Source organism: Pongo pygmaeus, chromosome 15 (genome assembly GCF_028885625.2).
Source record: "Pongo pygmaeus isolate AG05252 chromosome 15, NHGRI_mPonPyg2-v2.0_pri, whole genome shotgun sequence".
Taxonomy (NCBI): Eukaryota; Metazoa; Chordata; class Mammalia; order Primates; family Hominidae; genus Pongo; species Pongo pygmaeus.
In genome coordinates, this window is record NC_072388.2 from 53532678 (window position 1) to 53547736 (window position 15059).

Below are 15059 nucleotides of genomic sequence, written 5' to 3' on the forward strand. Positions count from 1 at the left end.
ACCATGTTGGCCAGGCTGGTCTCGAACTCCTGACCTCAAGTGATCTGCCCACCTCGGCCTCCCAAAGTGCTGGATTACAGGCATGAGCCACCTCACCCAGCCGAGGCTCAGTTATTTCTAAGGGAAGAAAATGAATACATGTTCAATGGCTTTTCAGCAACAAAAGAAAGTTCTATTCAAACTAAGTTTATTCTAGAATTCTACTAGAGTTGAGCCAGATCAACTCACTTCTGGCATTTTCTTGTTACTTAAGGCTTTACTGCTTGATATTTGACTTCACTGGCACTGAAAGGTCATTCATTTAAAGGCAAGCATATAACAAACTTCACATACAAGATTAAAATGAGAGGTGAAGTTTTGCTAAGACATTCAGCTTTCATTCCTCTTCATTCCCTAAATATTCTTACTTCTTATAAGGAATAAGTAGTTGGATAAAATCTTAGTCTTCTTTTCTATTTAATAGACTCTTTATTCAAATTTTTTGCAAAATATCCGAAAGCAACATACACTTGGTTCTTTGGCTTAATGTTCCATTTTATTCTTAAATTTTAATCCTATTAGTCTAAGGACAAATCCCCATGCTAATAATCAACTCCTTTGTATTGTTTCATAAAAGCTTAATTATTTGAGATCTTTTCCTTTCACTTGGAAAGGAAATAACTAAGATTATTTCCTTCTACCACCAGGTTGCCATTTATTGTATGATCTCACTGAATCACTCAAGAGTCCATTTCCCATAAAGTGTTAATCATGATCAACAGTTGGTTTTTCAGAGAACGCTGTTACACATTAAGACCAAGGCCTAATGTTGATCTGCCAAGCTTTTTTACATTATGAAACTATCCATTACACCTTTCACATATGGACAGTCTGTTATAGGCATCAGCAGTGCCGGAATTTCTATATGGGCAAGGTATAGGGTTAGCAATCTTGCTGACAGGGAGGGCCCCAGGGGACTGGGCCTACAGCTATGTTTGCACAGTGAGCATGCTGATTTTACTTAGACTGTGTATTATAAAACTGTAAGAATAACCAATTTTAGTAAAGATACTTTTACTCACAGTTGACATGAAATTGGTTTAATACATTATTTTTTATTATTATTATTATACTTTAAGTTTTAGGGTACATGTGCACAATGTGCAGGTTAGTTACATATGTATACATGTGCCATGCTTGTGTGCTGCACCCATTAACTCGTCATTTAGCATTAGTTATATCTCCTAATGCTATCCCTCCCCCCTCCCCCAACCCGGTTTAATACATTATTAGTTGAGAGTAAGTTACTGGGAAGGGAGTTGTTAATAAAAATTATAGTAAGATTAATTACTCCTAATCACTACCAATACACTTTTTCTCAGCAACTTTTCAGCACTGCCACCAGGGATGGATCACACGCAAGCAGCCAGAATGTTTCTGGATTTGTGCTAAGAGCCTTATTCCAGTGAAGCAATTACAGCTATGATATAATATTCTTTCATGGTGCTAAGCAGCCCTATCTAATAGCAAAATAGCTGAGCAGGAATGAGGTCAGAAACTGGGGAAGTTAAATTTGTCTCTTCTATCCACTTTCTTATTGATCCCCAGAGGAAATGAATGAGAAAGTGGAAGTGAAAACAAAGTAAAAGGAACAACTTTAGAGGGCAGGTGTCAGATTGCTGGGGTAGTTTTTACAGATTCCAACACAGAATTGAGAAATATCAGGACCACCATTTCACAACTGTGTGAAATCCCAGGACCTGCATAAAGAAACAGGAACACATCAGAGCCACAGCACAGTCAGCTGGTCACAGAGACTTATTTATTCCTCTTCTTTTATTTTTTTTTTTTTTGAGATAGGGTCTCACTCCATCACCCAGTCTGGAGTGTAGTGCACAATCTCGGCTCATTGCAACCTCTGCCTCCTGGGTTCAAGCAGTTCTCCTGCCTCAGCCTCCTGATTAGCTGGGATTACAGGTGTGCACCACCACGCCCAGCTAATTTTTGTATTTTGAGTAGAGATGGGGTTTCACCATGTTGGTGAGGCTGGTCTCAAACTCCTGATCTCAAGTGATCCGCCCGCCACAGCCTCCCAAAGTGCTGGGATTACAGGTGTGAAAGATGGCACCTGGCCGAGACTCATTTATTTCAATTATGATATGGTCAGTATAACCTCAAGTTATTCAAACTTAGCTTGATTATTTTTGAAAAAAAAAAAAAGAGTAGGAACACTTTACCCCACCCCTTCATCTTGTTCTTAACTTTCTCTCTCTCTACACACACAAACATACACCTCCCAGTATTTCCTCCATCACCCAAAATTCACTAACTTTATACGAAGAAACAACAAGGATATTTAAGGGCAATAAAATATTGTTGGCTGGGGCCTACCAGAGATATCTGAACACAAACCCCCATGTTGACTTCTAGTTAAACACAGAAGAATGCGTATGTACATCACCTCTCCTAAAACCCAAATAAAAAAGGCAGTAAGGGAATTTTTTAAGGCATGAACCCACAGGATAAAGAACAGAAAAGAAGATTGTAGCAGGAAAGAGAAATGAGAGCGAGGAGAGCGAACACTGTATCAGAATAAAGCTGTGCAAAGCCAAGGCAGGCAGTCTTGTGTTTGCAGAAACAAAGAACCTAGATGTGAATGGACTGGCCTGCAGGACACCTGAGATATGCCTGGAGGCATCCAGTGCAGAGCAAGGCAGGGTTGAGGCTGGGGATCCCACAGGGAAGTTTCATTACAAGTCTGAAAGCAGTGTTGTATGAAAGGAAAGAAGGTGAACACTCCCCTTGACAAGGATAGAAGAAACCTCAGGCCTGACAACAAGTCTGACAGCAGAGCACTGCAGCTAGACCCCTGCCCAGCTTCTTCCCCAACCCCTCACTCTTAGCTAAACCCCCCTTAAAGGATGGGGCTGGACTGAAGGTAAGCTCAGGACCTCTCCAGTCAGAGAAGGCTCTGCAGAGAAAGAGGTGAGCTGAGACTTCCAGGATGTATGTATCTATGGAAGAAAGGGTGGGAAGTGGAAGAGGAAGCAGGCAGTAGGGGACAAGAAGGAAGGGGCATCTGTGTTTCAGACCCTCCAAGTCTTTAAGTTGCAATATGACTTCCAAGTTAGATCCATACAGGTAAAGAGAGAAAGCCTGATGAGAGATTCTCAGCAGATGAGGACAGGTCCTATAAACCTGTATTCTTGTTCACTGCACAGTCACACTTACCTCGCAAGTTTGCTGAGGCCAAGGACTTGCTTGTTAGGAAGATAACCAATATGGACCTTCAGAGAAGAGACGGAAATCATGAGCTGAGTGAAAATACAGTGGCTTTTTTGTGACAAAATAAGGAAATATAGAAAGAATATAGTATACTTATATGTAATTTATCACGACAGTGTATTACCTTGAAAACATCTGGAACTGTTAAGACTTAGAAAATGAAACATTTATATACATATTTTTAAAATTACATAAATGCAGTAAAAGCAAAATATGTAAGTATGAGTCTGTTAATCAAATAACAAACTTGTACAGTTGTCCATTGGTAAATGCAGGAGATTGCTTCCAGGACCCCCGTGTATACCCAAATCCTACATACTCAAGTCCTGCAGTTGGCCCTGCAGAACCTGCATATATGAAAAGTTGCCCCTCCATCTATACAGGTTTTGTATCCTGCAAATACTGTAGAATTTTTTATCAGTGTTTGCTTGAAAAAAAGCCATGTCTAAGTGGACCCATGCAGTTCAAATTCATGTTGTTCAAGAGTCAATTGCATGGCCCTGACACTTACCTGTGAAGTTGAACTCTTGACACAAATCTGAAAGTTTCTTCTTTATGGAGGAGAAACATTCTCAAGAAAAGGCAAATTATCTCATAGCAACATTAAAATGTACACAGGAAAGCCTCCTTTAAATGGCAAAAACTGTAAGCATAAGTACTGCCATGCTACACATCACAGCAGCCTTAAGATCCCACCGCAAAGCCCTGCAGCACAGAAGGTCTCCACGCCCTTTTGTGCTTGGCTTCCTGATTTCTAAGCTGCTAGAGAGCGCACCATCTTCCTTTTTTTTTTTTTTTTTTTTTTTTTTGAGATGGAGTCTCACTCTGTTGCCTAGGCTGGAGTACAGTGGCCCAGTCTCAGCTCACTGCAAGCTCCGCCTCCCAGGTTCAAGCAATTCTCCTGCCTCAGCCTCCTGAGTAGCTAGACTACAGGTGCCCGCCACCACACCCAGCTAATTTTTTGTATTTTTAGTAGAGATGGGGTTTCACCGTGTTAGCCAGGATGGTTTCGATCTCCTGACCTCGTGATCTGCCCGCCTCGGCCTCCCAAAGTGTTGGGATTACAGGCGTGAGCCACCGCGCCCGGCCCCATCTTCCTAACAGGAGAAAAAGGGCACGGCTACCGCCATGGCTTGGCAAGAACCTGCACCCTAAGAACCAAGTTTTAAAGGACCCAATACACAGCCAGGCCATTTCTGTCATCTTAAATGGCATCAATTAATATCAAATATAAAAGTTACTCTTTTTGGGCCAAATACTACGTACGAAAAACATTAGTTCTCTGAAAAGATTAATAGAGTAAATGGTCACTTGTAGGCAATTAATTAACCAAATATAAAATCAGAGACTCAACGGCATCATGGTTTGCCAACACTGTTTTCATTGTTCACTTACTATTCACATAATTGATCTAGTAGTACTTAGCGATTTTTTTCCCCATCCATTGGCACTACGCTTTAGGAGTTTGAGAAGTCCACCTCATTGCCTTCCTGGTTGGCAAGAGGAAAAAGTAAAATAGCACCTGAACATTGAGTATTTCAGAGAAAAATTAGAGAGTTAAAACTTTCCCATGAACCAAGGTCTTCTATGCTGTCTGAAATTTTTACATTTCTATGCAGACATAGAATTTGTTTATTGTTTATACTATTTTTGGTCTTAAGATCCTAGGTAATTTAAATGTCCATTTCACAAAATCACTAAATAGGCCAGGAGTGGTGGCTCACGCCTGTAATCCCAACACTTTGGGTGGACTGCCTGAGGTCAGGAGTTCAAGACCAGCCTGGCCAACATGGTGAGACCCCATCTCTACTAAAAATACAAAAATTAGCCAGGCGTGGTGGCGGGTGCCTGTAATCCCAGCTATTCGAGAGGCTGAAGCAGAAGAATTGCTTGAACCTGGGAGGCAGAGGTTGCAGTGAGCTGAGATCGCACCACTGCACTCCAATCTAGGCAACAAGAGCAAAACTGTCTCAAAAAAAAAAAAATCACTAAATAATATATTTTTTAAACAAAGGTAGCAAAAACACAAACACTGAGGAAGTAATAGCAGAAAGTGACAGGATAAAATGGTGACAGGCTGAATACAGAATCAGTGCCTTGGATCTGGCTACAGCCAAGCCACTAACTCTCTCTATCCTCTTGAACAAGTCATAGGCTTTCTGTGTCTAATTTGCTTACCAATAGATTTCCTTTCAAAGATTCCTTCATTATTAATTGCAGGATTACCAGATATGATATGGCTCCTGATGTGATGTATCTGGGTTTTCTGATTGCTTTCTCTTCTTTTCTTTTTAGAGACAAGGTCTTGTTCTGTCACCCAGGTTGGGGTACAGTGGCATGATCATAGCTCACTGTAACCTCAAACTCCTGAGCTCAAGCAATCTTCCTGCCTCAGACTCCTAAAAAGTAGCTAGGACTACAGGTATGCACACACCATGCCCAGTTAATTAAAAAAAAAAAAATTTATTTTGTGGTAGAGACAGTCTCACTTGCTGGTCTTGAACTACTAACCTGAAGCTATCCTCGCACCTTGACTTCCCAAATCGCTGGGATTACAGGCATGAGCCACCTCACTCGGCCCTGATGTGATATAATATGAAGTCTTCAGCACCCTCATGAAGCACTGCTTTTTTTTTTTTTTTTTTTTTTTTTTTGACAGGGATTCACTCTCTTGCCAGGCTGGAGTGCAGTGGTGTGATCTCGGCTCACTGCAGCCTCGACCTCCTGGGTTCAAGCGATTCTCCAACCTCACCCTCCCGAGTAGCTGAGACCACAGGTGCATGCCACCACGCTAGCTACTTTTTGCTTGTTTTTTTGTTTGGTTGGTTGGTTGGTTGGTTTTCATTTTTTTTTTTTTTTGGTAGAGACAGGGTTTCACCATGTTGCCTAGGCTGGTCTCGAACTCCTGAGCTCAAAGCGATACATCCACCACCTGCCTTGGCCTCCCAAAGTGCTGAGATTACTGACGTAAGCCACCATGCCCAGCCCTTACGAACTACTTTTATCAGAAATGTTTAGCCCTAGTCTTACGAAACTTTAGATCCAATCTAGTTTATAGGAAATTCAGAGGCTGAAGGAAACAAATCCTGAAGGTGGGACGCTCTGCTGAACAGCTAGCCTATTCTCTTTTCAATAGAGAATGTTATGGGTGGGAGCACTATTTTAGAACAAAAGGGACTTAACAGGTATAACCAAGTGCAATGTAAATACAAATGTGTGACTCTCCACTGGATTCCTGTTTAAACAAACCAAGAGTAAACATTTGAGACAATTGGAGAAATTTAAATATGAATTAGTTATTAGATACTATTTAAGAATTATTGTTAATTTTGTGATAGTGCTACTGTGGATAAGTAAGAAAATATTTTAGGGCCGGGCGCGGTGGCTCACACCTGTTATCCCAGCACTTTGGGAGGCCAAGGTGGGCGGATCACAAAGTCAGGAGATCGAGACCATCCTGGCTAACACGGTGAAACCCCGTCTCTACTAAAAATACAAAAACCAATGGCTAATGCCATCGTGGTGGCAGGCGCCTGTAGTCCCAGCTACTCAGGAGGCTGAGGTGAGAGAATGGCGTGAACCTGGGAGGTGGAGCTTGCAGTGAGCCGAGACCACGCCACTGCAATCCAGCCTGGGTGACAGAGCGAGACTTCGTCTCAAAAAAAAAAAAAAAAAAAAATGCATGCGCATGTACTCCAAAAGAATGTTGATAGCAGTATTGTTTGTAATAGCAAAAAAAAAAAAAGAGGCAACAATACAAATGTCCACCAAGAGCAGAATAGATAAATTGTGGTATATTTGTACAATGGAATAAGATATAACAATGAAAATAAACTACAATGACAGGCAATGACATCCATGAATCTGACAATGTACAACAAGAGAGGCCAGACACAAAGAGCAGACGTCGTAGAATCTTTCCACTTATATATAGTTGAAAAACAAGAAAACGAATCCATAGGGTTATAAATTGATAAACTGGTACAAAGGATGGATTAGGGATTAAGAAGAGAACAGAAATGAGGTGAGCTTCCAGGATGCTACACATATTCTAGTTGTGGGGTTTTTGTTGTTGTTTGTTTGTTTGTTTGTTTGACAGGGTCTGGCAGTCTGGCTCTGTTGCCCAGGCTAGGATATAGTGGCGCAATCTCGGCTCACTGCAACCCCTGCCTCTTGGACTCAAGCCATCCTCCCACCTCAGCCTCCCGAGTAGCTGGCAGTACAGGCATGCACCATCATGCCCAGGTAATTTTTATTTTTATTTTGGTAGAGATGGGGTCTCACCATGTTGCCCAGGCTGGTCTTGAACTCCTGGGTTCAAGCAATCCACCTACCTCAGCATTCCAAAGTGCTGGTATTACAGGCATGAACCACCATGTCGGCCTATTCTAGTTCTTGATCTCTGAAGTGGTAAGAACACCCTTAAGTGCATTTTCTGTCTATATTTTATTTCCATAAAAAAGTGAAAAGATACAATACTTTAACAAAGAAAAAAATGAAGCAAATGTTAACACTTTAACTTTAGTTGATGGGTATATAAGTATTCATAACACTACTTCTTGTAAGTCTTCTGTTTAAAGATTATTAATAAAGAGTCAAAATTAAATAAAATTATGATGGGGGTAGGGGAATGGGACAACTCTTTGTTCTATACCACATGTTCTCAAAGGTATGTTAAGTAGTCATTCCTAGACAACATCTAATAACTAATTCAGATTTAAATTCCTCCAATTGTCTCAAATGTTTTACTTTTGGTTTGTTTAAACAGGAATCCAATGGAGAGTCACACATTTGTATTTACACTGCATTTGGTTATACCTCTTAAGTCCCTTTTGTTCTAAAATAGTGCTCCCACCCATAATATTCTCTATTGAAAAGAGAATAGGCCAGCTGTTCAGCAGAGTGCCCCACCTTCTGTATTTGTTCCATTCAGCCTCCGGATTTCCTGTAAACTAGATTAGATCTAAAGTTTCATAAGACTAGGACTAAACATTTCTGACAAAAGAAATTCACAGAGGTGCTGAGGAATCTAATGCATTAGATTCACTTTTCCTAATATAGAAAGGAATGGAAACAAATCCACAAATACCATAACCTCTGTCACAAGAAATTCTGCAATTATTGTTGCTCATGACATGCCATATATACATATCTATCTTGGATCAAACATGATTCAAGTTAAAATAAAGGGCATCTCTAGACTGGGATGCTAATAATAAATAAATAAAGGGTAAAGGTTTTCAGAGCCTGTAGTAACTACAAAAAAAAAAAAAAAAAAGAGAGAGAGAGATGCTACTTAAACCTCATTATTTTAACCTATGAACCTGGTATTTAACATGAAAGGCTTATCCTGAGAGCCTTCTGCTACTTTGGTGTTTTTTTTTTAAGTTTCAAGTTATTAGTCAGGTTAATAAAGAATAACCATATATGTATAATTGTAAATACCTGGGATATCAGGAATTGGCAGCTAAAAATTTTAAATATAATTATTCTAATTGAAAAACTTTCATTATGTTTTAAATCGCTGGGAAACAACAAAGAGAATCTTACCTTTCCAACAAATGGAACCAAGTGATGCTCACACATGGAAAACATGTCTATGTCCTTCACGATCACCATCTCATCATGGTCTTCGTCAAATATAGCATCGTTCAGGACGTCTGAAATCAGAAGCTTGCTTCAGTAACATTTCCAATCTTACAGAAAGGCGGAATTACGGGTAAACACGAAGAGACAGTCAACACACACGAACGTTAATCCTCCCTAAAATACTAAGGGAATACAAATTAAAACTAGATATTTTTCCTTATCAAAGCAGCAAAGTCTTTTTCTGTAAGTGACATTTTAAAATCCTTGATACAGTGTTACACGAAAAATGCAGGATTATGAACATATTTGCAGTACGGAAGAGGAAGGAGAACGGAGGGAGGAAAGGAAAAATTATACCAAAATAAAACAGTGGCTATTTCTGGCAGAAGAAATGGGCCACTTTCACTTTCTTCCTTACATTTTCTTCTACTTTATATTTTGTCTATAATCAATATGTAGAAAACCATATCTGAGAAAAAGACTAATCCTTAGCCCTCTGACTTCTGAGGTCAGATCCAGACACCTGTAAACTTGACCTCTATTATCGATTCCCCAAGTAATTTTCTACATTTGTAAAGTGTTCTATATATTGTAGGCTAGCATCAGACTTATTCTAAACAGTTGCCTTCCTAAGGAAATAAATCCTACAGTTTGTGTGTATATGCCTCTCTGGGTAGGCTTTGGAAGATAAGCAGTGTCTTGTTTAAGCTGTGGACCCTGGCACTTCCAGCCAGACATACAATAGACATTTAAAAAAAAAAAAAAAAAGCTTTATTTTTAAAAATTGCACTGACTTATCCTCAACTATGCTATGTGCAAAAGAAAAGATTAATTAGATGATGCCTGAGAGCACTCTGAGCTTCCTAACATTTGGTGACTGAAAGAACATCCTGTCCCAGATGCTGAAGAGGGATAGAGGGAAACAAGCCAAAATCCCCATCAATCATAATACAGCCAAGCTATTGATAATAGGCAAGTACCCAAACAACATTGTAGATAAATGCCATATGACATGGAAACTTCTTCAGCTATATTGTCAAACGAGAAAAGAAGCTACAAATACAGTAGGATTTCATTTTTGGAAAATAAATATATATATAGAAAAAAACTGTACTGATACCTAGACAGCTTGGCAGACTAGATATAACAAGACACCTAGCTGAGTAATTTCAAGGATTTGGGGGATATGCAATATACATAATAGAGTTAGACAGAGAAGGGAAGGGATGTATTAGAGCTTTGCACCTACAGCTCTTTCCCCTCAGAAAGGCAGGCGGCTGAGTGAGTCACAGGAAGATGGACAAATGTCCACCCACACTGCCTGACCTTCAGTGGCTCCACTGCTACTAGAATAGGGGGCTCACAGAGACCAAGTCATCATGTAAACCACAGTTATTACCCTGCCCTGAGTCAGGCTATTCAGAGATATATTGACTGTGTCAGAGAAAAGTCATTAGTGTGGTCAAGAAAGGTGAACATGGCAGGGTTAGACACATACAGACAAACACAGACACCCGTGGTAGAAGTGGCTGATAATATCCCAGGAGAAAAAGGCGCAGTGTCACTCATTGAGTGTTTCTTCTACCACAGCACTTTTCTATGCTGAATATTCTGCCCCACCTTCAGTCATATTTCTGAAAAGAAGATCAAAAATAGATCCTTAATGTTTCCAAAAGTTTCTTGGATTTCTCCCCAAGATTTTAATATGGTATGATTGCCACATATAGCTTACTAAAATCTTTAGTCACACAAGATATATTCCTGGAAGGAAAAACAAACCAAAAAAATGTCTTAAAGAAAAAACAAGAGAGAAGCATTAAATATAGGAAGCATTTGTTTTCTCTGGCAAAGAATAAGAGCGTCCCCATCCTAAGCTCTGACGACAACCATATGGCCCATGTTAAAGTCAGCCCTTCAACTCAGGCAAAGTGAAGATCTGGCTCCAGGCTTGGCGCAGTGGCTCATGCCTGTAATCCCAGCACTTTGGGAGGCAGAGGCAGGTGGATCACCTGAGGTCAGGTGTTTGAGACCAGCCTGGCCAATATGGTCAAAGCCTGTCACTACTGAAAATACAAAAATAAGCCAGGCGTGGTGGTGCATGCCTGTAGTCCCAGCTACTTGGGGGGCTGAGACAGGAGCATTGCTTGAACCCGGGATGTGGAGGCTGCAGTGAGCCGAGATCATGTCACTGCACTCTAGCCTGGGCAAGAGAGAGCAAGACTCCGTCTCAAAAAAAAAAAAAAAGATCTGGCTCCATCACTTACTAGTTATTAGGCCTTGGGCAAGGTACTCTGTACCTCAATCTTCTCAGCTATAAAATGAGCATAAAGTGCCTACTTCACAGGGTGTCATGAGGATTAAATGGGCACATGTGTTTAGAACTATGCAGGCGGAGCAAGTGCTAGTTATTGTTATTACTATTATTATTACAATTAAGATTGAGTGAGTTGCAAAGCTATGTATCTCCCATGCATATTGAGGTACATCAATATTTAAAAAGCAATAATTTGCCTTAACAGAGTACAGAAAAGGAAAAATAGTAACCTAGTGGAGAAACCTGGCAGAGGCTACCTTAACCAAATGATCAAGGTTAACTTTGCCAGTAACAGGACATACTGACATCAGGTAGCTCCTGATAGGACACCATGAGAAGGGCACATCACCTCTGCGGTATTCTTCCCAAAAATCCATAACTGCAGCCTAATCATCAGACAAATCAAGGGACACAAAATATCTAAACAAGTACTCTTAGAAAGCATCAGGCCAGGCACAGTGGCTCACACCTGTAATCCCAGCACTTTGGTAGGGCAAAGTGGGAGGATCACTTGAGCCCAGCATCAGGTCTGAGACCAGCCTAAGTAACACTGCAATATCCCATCTCCACAAAAAATAAGAAAAAAATTAGCCAGGCACGGCAGCACACTCCTATAGTCGTAGCTATTCAGGAGGCTAAGGCAGGAGGATCACTTAGGCCCAGGAGTTCAACGCTGCAATGAGCTATGATTGCACCACTCCACTCCAACTAGGGTGACAGGGCAAGATCCTGTCTCTATTTTTTAAATGTTTAAAAATTTAAAAAAAAATTAAGGCATCAAAGTCATGAAAGACACAGAAAGACTAAGGAATTGTCAGATTGTAGGAGACTAGAGAAATTACAATGAAAATCTGAATAAAGCCTGTAGTTTAAATAAATATACTTTTTAAAATAAAGTATATTTTTATTATTTTTTCTTTTTTTGAGACAGAGTCTTGCTCTGTCACTCAGGCTGGAGTGCAGTGGCGTGATCTCGGCTTGCTGCAAGCTCTGCCTCCCGGGTTCACACCATTCTCCTGCCTCAGCCTACTGAGTAGCTGGGACTACAGGCGCCCGCCACCACGCCCAGCTAATTTTTTGTATTTTTAGTAGAGATGGGGTTTCACCATGCCAGCCAGAATGGTCTCAATCTCCTGACCTCGTGATCCACCCACCTCGGCCTCCCAAAGTGCTGGGATTACAGGCGTAAGCCACCGTACCCGGTCTTACTATTTTTTTAGAGATGGGGTCTCGCCATGTTGCTCAAGCTAGTCTTAAACTCTGCAGCTCAAGCCATCCTCCCACCTTGGTCTCCCAAGCAGCTGGGACTACAGGCATGCACTACTGCCTGGCTTCAATATTAATTTCTTTTTTTTTTTTTTTTTTTTTGAGATGGAGTCTCACTCTGTCACCCAGGCTGGAGTACAATGGCATGGTCTCGGCTCACTGCACCCTTCGCCTCCCGGGTTCAAGCGATTCTCCTGCCTCAGCCTCCCGAGTAGCTGGGACTACAGGCACGTGCCACCAAACTCAGCTAATTTTTTTGTATTTTTAGTAGAGACGGGGTTTCACTATGTTGGCCAGGCTGGTCTCGAACTCCTGACCTCGTGATCTGCCAGCCTTGGCCTCCCAAAGTGCTGAGATTACAGGTGTGAGCCACCATGCCCAGCCAGTATTAATTTCTTAAATGTTGATAATTGTACCATGGCCATGTGAGATGTTAAACATTAGGAGAAACTGGGGAAAGGGTATATGAAAACTCTCTCTACTTTCTTTGTAACTATTCTGTAAGTCAGTCTAAAATTGTTTCAAAATAAAAACTTTTTTTTTGAAACGAAGTTTCGCTCTTGTTGCCCAGGCTGGAGTGCAATGGCACAATCTCAGCTCACTGCAACCTCTGCCTCCCAGGTTCAAGTAATTCTCCTGCCTCAGCCTCCTGAGTAGCTGGGATTACAGGCACGTGCCACCACTCCCAGCTAATTTTGTATTTTTAGTAGGGACGGGGTTTCTCCATGTTGGTCAGGGTGGTCTGGATCTCCCGAACTCAGGTGATCCACCTGCCTCAGCCTCCCAAAGTGCTGGGATTACAGGCATGAGCCACCGCGCCTGGCCCAATAAAAAGTTTTCTAAAAAGCAAAAGGACAATGTCCCTCAACTGGAATGTATAAACAATGGAGTACACTCAGCAAGAAGATGGAATGAACTACTGATACATGTAATAACATGGTTTGAGTCTCCAAAGTACACTACAATGTGAAAGAAGACATCCATACACAGAAGAGGCTACCTATGTTCTAGAAAAGGCAAAACTATAGTGATAGAAGGCAGACAGCTGGCTTACCAGGGCCAGAGAGGTGGGAGAGAGGATTTCACTGCAAAAGGAAAGAAAGAAACTTTTTTTTGGGGGATGGAAATAGTTCCTATCTTCACTGTATGGGTGGCTATATAACTGCATACGTTTGTTAAAATTCACATTGTACATGTAAAGTAGGTAAATTTTACAGAAGATAAGTGACTCCTTAATAAAGCTAACTTCAAACATAATTTTTAGGCTGGGTGCGGTGGCTCACATCTGTAACTCTAGCACTTTGGGAGGCCAAAGTGAGAACATTGCTAGAGGCCAAGAGTTCAAGACCAGACTGCCCAGCCTAGCCAGACTCTGTTTTTACCAAAAAAAAAAAAAAAAAAAAAAGGGGGTGGGGTGGAGCCAAGATGGCCAAATAGGAACAGCTCCAGTCTACAGCTCCAGTCTACAGCTCCCAGCATGAGCAACGCATAAGACGGGTGATTTCTGCATTTCTAACTGAGGTACCGGGTTCATCTCACTGGGGAGTCAGACAGTGGGTGCAGGACAGGTGGTGCAGCACACCCAGCGTGAGCCAAAGCAGGGCGAGATGTCACCTTACCCGGGAAGCGCAAGGGGTCAGGGAATTCCCTTTCCTGGTCAAAGAAAGGGGTGACAGACGGCACCTGGAAAATCAGATCACTCCCACCCTAATACTGCGCTTTTCCAACAGTCTTAGCAAACGGCACACCAGGAGATTATATCCCGTGCCTGGCTCAGAGGGTTCTACACCCACGGAGCCTCGCTCATTGCTAGCACAGCAGTCTGAGATCAAACTGCAAGGCGGCAGCGAGGCTGGGGGAGGGGCGCCCGCCATTGCTGAGGCCTGAGTAGGTAAACAAAGCGGCTGGGAAGCTTGAACTGGGTGGAGCCCACCGCAGCTCAAGGAGCCCTGCCTGCCTCTGTAGACTCCACCTCTGGGGGGCAGGGCATAGCTGAACAAAAGGCAGCAGAAACCTCTGCAGACTTAAATGTCCCTGTCTGACAGCTTTGAAGAGAGTAGTGGTTCTCCCAACACGCAGCTGGAGATCTGAGAATGGACAGACTGCCTCCTCAAGTGGGTACCTAACCCCCAAGTAGCCTAACTGGAAGGCACCCCCAAGTAGGGACAGACTGACACCTCACACGGCTGGGTACTCCTCTGAGACAAAACTTCCAGAGGAACAATCAGGCAGCAACATTTGCTGTTCACCAATATCCACTGTTCTGCAGCCTCCGCTGCTGATACCCAGGCAAACAGGGTCTGGAGTGGACCTCCAGCAAACTCCAACAGACCTACAGCTGAGGGTCCTGACTGTTAGAAGGAAAACTAACAAACAAAAAAGACATCCACACCAAAACCCCATCTGTACGTCACCACCATCAAAGACCAAAGGTAGATAAAACCACAAAGATGGGAAAAAACAGAGCAGAAAAACTGGAAACTCTAAAAATCAGAGTGCCTCTCCTCCTCCAAAGGAATGCAGCTCCTCACCAGCAACGGAACAAAGCTGGACGGAGAATGACTTTGACGAATTGAGAGAAGAAGGCTTCAGACGAACAAACTACTCCGAGCTAAAGGAAGAAGTT

General features: G+C 42.0%; 1 protein-coding gene and 1 pseudogene across 2 annotated transcripts in view; one reads left to right on the top strand and one right to left on the bottom strand.

Moving 5' to 3' along the window:
• Positions 1–15059, bottom strand: part of GCH1 (GTP cyclohydrolase 1) — a 60665-nt gene that overhangs the window by 14702 nt on the left and 30904 nt on the right. Inside the window, exons 2-3 of one of the 2 annotated variants that reach the window (XM_054449147.2) lie at positions 8815–8924; positions 3211–3266 (exon numbers count right to left, since the gene is read on the bottom strand). In XM_054449147.2, the coding sequence (XP_054305122.1) occupies positions 3211–3266; positions 8815–8924 (166 nt within the window). Of the gene's footprint in view, positions 1–3210; positions 3267–5206; positions 6285–8277; positions 8925–15059 lie in introns of those variants that run through there. The other variant, XR_010123722.1, reaches the window with a different exon arrangement.
• Positions 2747–2862, top strand: LOC129013454 (U6atac minor spliceosomal RNA; annotated as a pseudogene).